The 8,348-nt window shown below is 50.0% G+C and overlaps 2 protein-coding genes across 7 annotated transcripts in view; one reads left to right on the forward strand and one right to left on the reverse strand.

Annotated features, from left to right (window-relative positions):
* Window positions 1-2,273, forward strand: part of LOC129687914 (protocadherin gamma-C4) — a 32,987-nt gene extending 30,714 nt beyond the window's left edge. For all 5 annotated transcript variants that reach the window (XM_055622534.1, XM_055622535.1, XM_055622533.1 and 2 more), the window contains exon 4: window positions 316-2,273. In XM_055622534.1, the coding sequence (XP_055478509.1) occupies window positions 316-542 (227 nt within the window). In that variant the 3' untranslated portion in view covers window positions 543-2,273. The remainder of the gene's footprint in view (window positions 1-315) is intronic.
* Window positions 2,274-3,989: 1,716 nt separating this feature from the next.
* The window catches only part of Diaph1 (diaphanous related formin 1), a 94,603-nt gene continuing 90,244 nt past the window's right edge, over window positions 3,990-8,348 (reverse strand). For both annotated transcript variants that reach the window (XM_055622539.1, XM_055622538.1), the window contains one exon: window positions 3,990-5,865. In XM_055622539.1, coding sequence (XP_055478514.1) covers window positions 5,708-5,865 — 158 coding nt within the window. In that variant the 3' untranslated portion in view covers window positions 3,990-5,707. The remainder of the gene's footprint in view (window positions 5,866-8,348) is intronic.

Genomic DNA, 8,348 nt, shown 5'->3' on the forward strand with positions numbered 1-8,348 from the left:
ACACACACACACACGAAGCACTATCCTAGGCACTTTAGAAGCATCTTCTCATTTAATTCTCACCCAAAGTGGAAACTCTCTAGCACCTTCATATAATGATTAGAAAATAGCACAGGGATGCTAGCTATACTTGCTGAGGATCATGGGAAGAAAGAGAGCTGGAACTCCTACGCTTTGTCACCCTTGACTTCTTCCCCAGCTCCCTGCACTGGTGACCAGGCTATTCCCAGAGGCCGGGTTCCATCGATGTGCACTGACTGCAGTATTGGGGGGTCACTGACCCTGCCTCACCATCTGCTCTTCCTGTCTCTGCAGAAGCCGCTGATGGCAGCTCCACTCTGGGAGGGGGCGCTGGCACCATGGGCTTGAGCGCTCGATACGGACCCCAGTTCACCCTGCAGCATGTGCCCGACTACCGCCAGAATGTGTACATCCCTGGCAGCAATGCCACACTGACCAATGCGGCTGGCAAACGAGATGGCAAGGCTCCAGCAGGTGGTAACGGCAACAAGAAGAAGTCGGGCAAGAAAGAGAAGAAGTAACGTGGAGGCCAGGCCTTGAGCCACAGGGCAGCCTCCCTCCCCTGCCAGTCCAGATTGCCCTTACTTGTACCCAGGCCTCAGAATTCCAGGGCTCACCCCAGGATACTGGTAGGAGCCAAGGCCATGCTCCCCGTTGGGAAACAGAAACAAGTGCCCAAGTCAACAACACCCCTCTCTGTGCCCTGAGGGGTTGAATATGCAAAGAGAGTCCTGCTGGGAACCCCTTATCCAATCAGTGATTGTACCCACATGGGTAGTAGGGTTACTGTGGACACAAAAACCACGCCACACCTCTAGTTCCAGCTGAACTCCTCCATCTCCCAACTCAGTCAGGCTCGTCCTCTCTCCACCCCACCCATTCCTTTCAGTCCCTCTCTTTGAGCAAGGTAGTTTGGCTGTTGAGGTGACAGGTGACCTAAGCGGGCTCCTAGTTCTGAAGAGTTGGGAGAGCGTCACGACCCTTTGGCCTCTCCTTCAGTTCAGCTTTCTCCCAAAGCATGGTTTGGTACCAGTCTTCTCACGTCCTTCTGGAGCCTTGAAACCAATGCTTAAGTTTTGGGGACACAGTCACCATCCCTCCTCCCTCCCCCGGTACTGATGCTTGCTGGATTTGGGGAAGGCATTTTGCTACCAAGCCTCCTTTCAATGCCTGGGGACCAGTCTTTTGTTTTTCATTGTTTGATGTTCCCACTGCATGCTGTGACTTCCCTACTCCTCAAAGAAGAGACTCCTTTGCATGTCTGGAGACAGTAGGGGGTGGTAAACTAAAGGGAAGCTGAGTGTGTACTGATGGGAGTGGAGCAGTGGACAAAACAGCCTGTTAATAAATAGGGTCTGGCACGGGGCTCTGTATGTACCCAGGGTACTGGCCCAGTCCCCACATTCTAGCCATAGACAAACACCAGGCCAGACCCCTCTACCCTGGTTCAGCCTGGGCAGCTTGGGCTGAGCCACCAGGACCAATGGATTTCAGTCCAAGAAGACTTCTAAGTGGGTTTAGGACCAGAGAGAAAAGAGGGGCTTCTGTGGGTGCTGGGTACTCCAGAGGTGACCCTGGTGGGAGGGTGAGTGGTCCTAGCTGGAACAGAGGCCCAGCAAGGCCATTCTTGACCCCTGGGTCGAGTCAAGGAGCTAGAACAAGGGACCAAGTGGCCATAGAGTCTCAGCCAATGATGGGGCTTCTCCACTATAGTCCTCTATAGGCTGTAGGCTTCTCCTATAGTCAAGACCCTGGCCTCCACCTTACCAGGTGCCATTTCTTCTCAGAAGGCCACTGCCCAGGCCCCCAGGCCGCCCCTCGTGGCCAGAGACTGGTTAAAGCCCCCCAGTGCCTCCTTGTGCATAGAACTCCCCCTGCCCACCTTCCTCTGCCCCAGCCCTAACAGTAGTGTAGAAGCCCCTCCCCCGGCTGGTGTAGAATAGCCAATAGTGTGTAGTGTGGTGTGCTTTTACGTGATGGCAAGTGGGCAGCGGGCGGTGGGCTGTGCGCAGCCGTCTGTCCTTGAATCTCAATCTGCCTGCGCAGCCCGTGCTGTGTTTTGTGCTGTGTCCACACGCCGCGGCGCGACCCCTCCCTGTACTGACTCCTCTATCTATAAAAGCTTCTCTTCGCCTAGTCACGTAGCTCCTGCCCATCCCCCTTCCAATATCTCTCGCAAGTTTTATACTCTAATATTTATATGGCTTTTTTCTTCGAAAATTAAAAATAAAAAAAAAAGGTTTCTTCTGAAAGGCTGGCCGCGTCTAAGAACACAGGATGGAACGGAGGGGTTTGTTCTAAATGATAGAATCAAAGGGTCATAGTTGTTTGCGTCTTGGTTTTGTGTCACTAAGCGTCTTGATCTATTTTTGAATTGTGTGCATGTGCAGTCCGCATATGACTGTTGAATATGGCGTGCATGCTTCCGATTCCCTGGAGTCTCCAATAATATGTGATGGACTGTAATGGTGCTTGTGGATCAGTGTGCGGTGTCGCTGCAGAGTCCATCGTGGGGGTGGGGAGTTTTGAGTGCGTGTGCAACTGAATGCGCAGATTTATGCTCAGGGCTGTCTCCAGGCAGAAAAGGAGATCCTGCATGGGGGGCGGGGAACAGGAGCGTGAGTGGGGGTGGGAACTCAAATGCTGCCGGGAGGGCTCTCGGGACTTTTCTCTAGTTCCCGCCCCTTCCCCACTGCTACCTCACTGCAGCCGCGGGAGCGGGGACTGAGCCAGAGGAGGGCGGATTCTCCTTTGCCTACCCTCCTCCACAGCAGCTGCCTAGAGGCTTGAGGAATTCAGTCAGAGGCAATTCTCCATAGGTTCTAACCTGCGCCTCAGTGGAACGAGCTTTCCCCATTCTTTTTACAGCAGCAAGTCTACCTGGAGGGCCCCTCTCTTTCTTGCAGGAGATGGCCCTGGGACCCAGCCCCTCCCTCTTTTTCTCCGATGCTTCTCTTCTCTTTCCTCCCCCTCCCCCCACGGCCCATGCAACTCCCAGGTTGTTGAGCTCTTGGAGGGAGGGGGACAGAAACGGACCCCACAGGTTTTCAGGAGGGTCAGTGAGAGCATGTTCATCGAAAGAGCCAGAAGAGCAGTTTCTGGGCTTCCTCCCTTGGATTCTGGTTACCAGTTCTGCATCGCCTGGTCTGTTGCCATGGAAACCAAACCTTCCTGACGACTTTGACTTTGCGTGGGAAGGATGGTGGTGTGTGAGGTTGCTGAAATGAGAGCAGGGTTTTCTCGGAGCCCAGTGTTGGAAGGGCGGGGTTCTGGGTGCCTGGGTTCTTCTATTCCCGGCAAAGCAGCAGACGGCAGGGCAAAGCACAGCTGTGGTTGGAGCCCTCATTGATGTGTGGGCCCCAAAAGATGGGATGAAATGAGAAGGCAGGTAGCCACCCCCACACCTCTGGTCCACTGCCACAGGAGGAAGGCAGCTGAGCACGCCCAGGGGTTATTTAAAAGGCTTTTTTATCTAGTAAAGATCTGTACAAGGGCCCTCCGACTACCACGGGCCTGCTCACTGTAAGGTGTCTTTGTGGAGGTTATAGCTGCTTGGGCAAGCATACCTTAGTGGTAAGTCCTCTGGTGTTTGGTCTGGGGCTTCGGACCCAGGTTGGGATCCCAGTCCCAGGGTTAAGCCCCTTTAACTTGGTGGGAATATAAGACATAGGTACTGGCCAGGAAACTGTGGCATCTGGAGGTGCCCGGCAAAAGGGAAGTTGGACACGAGGTAAAAAATAGGGCTACAGGTCAAAGGGTTACAATGTGGAAGAGGCTGTAAGTAAACAAGGGAAAACATCCCTGAGAGGGGGCTCTTGCTGGAAGAAACCACCATGCATAACGTGCCCAAGCTCTGGTCTCCCAGACTGGTTAACTTCTGATGATCTGACAACAGAGTGGGAAAATACCAAAGAGAAGCCCAGACCACTGAAAGAACCAGTCCAGAATTTTACAAAGGAGGCTGGAGGTATGTTTCAATGCTTTATTGACAGTTGGAAACAAACCCATCAAATTGGAGGTGATAACATCCCAGAAGCCCAAGAGGCAAGGGGCTTGCATTTTCCCCTCTACTTAAAAAAATTTTAATTAAATGCATTTTAGCAAAAGTGATTAAAAAAGAAAAGGGTCAAAGCCCCAGATGTCAGCGAGCAAGGAAGTGGCTCAGGAAGAACCAGCCCCTGTACCCAGGAGCTGCCACTGCTCCTTCAGACACACACACTAGCAACCCAAACCATCCTCCGGGCCACAAGGCTCCCAGTATTGACCCTCGTGTTTTCCTAAACTCCATGCTCTGGCAACTCTAATTCTGTGTCAAGCCTGGACAGTCACTCCCTCACTGTAGCCTCGGAGGGGAAGCTGAAAGGGGCCGGAGGAGGACAAGAAAGTGACCCTAAGCCAGAGAATCTGAGCCTCCTGAGGTCTGGGTCACCCAGTCTGACTCACTGTTTATATAGTGGGGCGTTGGGCACACCTGCACCCGCTTCTCACGACACCACTTAGCATCTGCACATTTGGCTTGATAATTTAATACATTCATGAAAACAGCATCAGAGCTCTTGCTACCCTATGGTGTGGCCCAGCCCACCCAGAGAAATTTCTCTTGCCCCAGAACTGAGGCTAGGGAAGGGTCTGTCTCGGCCTCAGGGTTTAGTCTTGAGGGACTGGGCCTACATTTAGGCCATGTTCAGGACTGACCCCAGGAATGCTTGAACCTACCATCAAAGTTTATTATGGAGGGAAAAGGGGACCAAAGATATTTTTCTTAAAAAATTTTTTCATATAAAAATAGATCCATTTGCAAAACAATTTCTCAGGCAGGAGGCTCCACCTCCCATTTCCTTGGATGGAGGGGGTGAGGTGTTGGGATAGTCACACTACAGCCCACACTCCAAATGAGATGCACCAAAGCTCTGGGGAAGGAATGGGGAGGGGGCTCAGTTTCAGGGTAGAGTGGAGGGCTGCAGAGGGTCCATGGAGGCAAGGGCATAAAGCATGGCAGCGGGCAGGGGGCGGGCCCCACACTGTCACTATACCCTAGCTACCTGCCTATGGCTCAGACCTGGGCCACAGTGGAATGAGAAGAGTGGTTGAGACCTTTCCCAGGGAAGTGGATAAGGGTGGGATTCGCTTGCTGCTTTTGCAGAAGTAGTTCCCAATGCCACAGCACTAGTAATAAATAACTGCCAGGAGAAAAAGCAGAGGTGACAGCAGTGAGAGGATCTAGCCCAAAGGGTCACAAGTCCCATGCTATTCTCAGGGCCAGAGAAAGCACACACACAAAAACAAAAACAAAAAAAAGCACAAATGCAGCAAGATTGACCTAAGGAGAGGCCCACTAGAAAGTTGGGCTGAGAAAGCAGGCTGGGTTCTGTCTGAGACCGGGTCCTCTGGACAACACAGAGGAGACAGGGTTAAGGCAGCAAACACGGACCCTGCTTTGGTAATACAATATAGCCAGGGCTGGCTGGGCTGGGCTCAGGCCACCCCTACACTAACAGTCCTTTCCTTCCGGCCTCTAGGCAGCTGAAGCTGTGTGTGATGTTCAGAGAGCAGCAGGCCAGACAGAAAGACAGGGTCAGGTGGTGGAGTGGCCACTGCAAGGGGTAGCCCCTTGACTATTTAGGCACATGCTGCAGGTAGACAGTCTGGGCTTTGCCTAGGAGCAGCAATAGCCATAAAGCCCAGCTTAGCTTGCACGGCCAACCAGCTCCTTGGCTTCTTCAAGGATTGTGGAGACTCCTTCACTGTTCTTGGACATCTTAGCAGGGCTAGCAGCCATGGCATCATCCTTGGTCAGCTCCGTGGCTAGCAGAGACGTGACTGCACATCCAGCCTTCCTGTTGACTGCAAAGAGAAGACATAAGAGCCTGTCCACAGAAGGCCTGGTTTCTAATCTTTTTACAACTCTACAGCAGGTATTCAGCCAGAAGCCATGCAATTGTGTCTGGTTCAGAGGCCTTCTCAATGTAAAATATACCTTTGGATGCAAATGCGAAGGTTTGGATATAGCTAGATAGACTAGGGAGATAGCCCAGCAGTTAAGAATACTGGCTACTCTTGCAGAGGGACCTGGGTTTGGCTCCTAGCACCTATATGTCAACTCACTATCCTCTATGTAACTTTGATTCCAGGGATCCCAATGCCCTTTTCTGGCCTCTGTGGGCACCAGGCATGCATGGGATGCATATGCAAAACAGACACATAAAAAGAATTAAAAAAAAAAAAAAACACAAAACTGGGCTTAAGTGTTGGCTTTGTTATGTATCAACAGAAACGGTACTCAAAGTCCAACTTCTCATTTAGGTTTGTTGGAATTAAGTATGTTAAAGCTTAGTACACAGTACTGCTATTTTTTTAGGCACTCCACAGAAAGCTCATGGGTGAAACTATGTTCCAGCCTAATGGCAGCCTTTAGTTGGCTTCTGAGGAGTTGCTGCAAAGAGTGCGGCCACTAACTGTCATCACATGCAAACCATACTCCCGTGCATTTCTCCAACAACCAAGGTCCACATGCCTGCCTCTTTCCAAGGTACAACATGTGGACACCACATGTGTTCATGCATACACTGAGGGGTGAAAATATAAAAAAGTATGCCAGAAGGTCAAGGATGACCAAGAGGGATATCCGAGAAAGAAATCTCAGCCAAGGTCTCTCCTGCTCATTTATAAATCCATACTTTACACCTCAGTATCCTCAACAGGAAAATAGCTCCTTGGGACCACACCCATCTGATGATAACCACCTAGTCCCATGCTCTTTTAAGCAGCATGTAGGGACTGCATATATGCCAAGCAACCTAGAGTCTTCAAAGCCAGACATAAAACACCATATATGCTGTAAATTGATTCCTGTGACTGCTCAGTTTTAGGAAGTCCATAGACATAGAAGGTAGAATAACAAGAAAAGATGGCCTGGTGGCTCACACCTGTAATTCCAGCACTTGGAAGGCTGAAGCAAGAGCATTCTTAGTTGAAGGAAGGCCAGCATACTTAGAAGCTAGCCTCAGCTATGAGACCCTGTCTCAAAATTTCTAAAGACACAATACTACTTGCTTCTACTGAAGATTTTAACTTAAAAAAATTTAAAGCTCATGTCAGAGGATAGTAAGATGGCTCAGTGAGTAAACATTCTTGAATCCAAGCATGGTGCAAAGACACGGCATGTATACAACTACATGAACGCATACACACATTTTAATAAAAAGTTTATGTCAGTACCTAGAGCAAAAAAAAACAGGCAGGTGTGGTGACACACCTTTAATCCCAGAACTCTCTGTAAGTTCAAGGCTAGCCTGGTCTACAAAGCCTGGGCTGTTACACAGAAAAACCCTATCTTGAAAAACCAAAAACCAAAAAGAAAAGAAAAACAAACAAACAAGCAAATTGCAATTCCAAAGACTGCTGGGAGAACCAAGTTACTGCTCCTCACAAGAGAAAGAAAGGTTTACCTTGTTTACAGTTTGTGCATGCCCACTAAAACATCATTAGATATTCTAAAACAAACGTAAAACTTTTATGTGTACATTAAAAAGTAGTTTTTAATGGATATAGGGTTTCTTATGGAGATGAAAAAAATGTTCTGAAATAAAACAATGGTGACAGTTGCACAATTTTGTGACGATTCCAAAACGGTATACTTGAGAATGGTGACATAACAAAAACAAAACCTGGGGTATGGTCGCCCACACTGTCAGTCTCAGCACTTGGGAGTCTAAAGCAGGCAGATCTCTGTGAGTTCCAGGACAGCCTTACCTACACAGAGTTCCAGAACAGCCAGGGATATACATCAAAAGCGTCTTCAAAAACAAACAAACAACCCCCAAAACCTCCTGGGACTTATAAAAGGCTGGAGTGGAAAAAGCAGTGACTAATCCTCTAAGGACCAGGGACAGGTCCAGCACCCCTAATGATGGCTGCAGGACTTAGGGCCATGAGCTGGAAGCATCCAGAGGGGCCACAAACAAAGTGTCTGATTTGGGCCAACAAATAGCTTTGGGTAGGCAGAAGCCAAACTGCTAAGAAAGCCCAAGCCTTCTCCAGGGCTGGTAGTCTCAGGGCAGAGCTATCACCCAGAGCTGCTGCTTTCACACAGGCAGAGGCTGCCCATAGGCAGGGAGTGGCAGGCAGGGAGCACAATCCACCCACAGATTACCAACTTAGAGGTCTCCTCCTCCTCCTCCTCCTCCTCCTCCCAAGGACACAAAGGGTTGTCTACCAAGAGGAGAAAAAACAGTGAAAATTCTGCCGACAGCCTATGGATGTATCTAGGTGCATCACGTGGTGTGTGTGTGTGTGTGTGTGTGTGTGTGTGTGTGTGTGTGTGTGTG

Source organism: Psammomys obesus, unplaced genomic scaffold, assembly GCF_907164565.1.
Source record: "Psammomys obesus unplaced genomic scaffold, mPsaObe1.curated_primary_1811, whole genome shotgun sequence".
Classification (NCBI taxonomy): domain Eukaryota; kingdom Metazoa; phylum Chordata; class Mammalia; order Rodentia; family Muridae; genus Psammomys; species Psammomys obesus.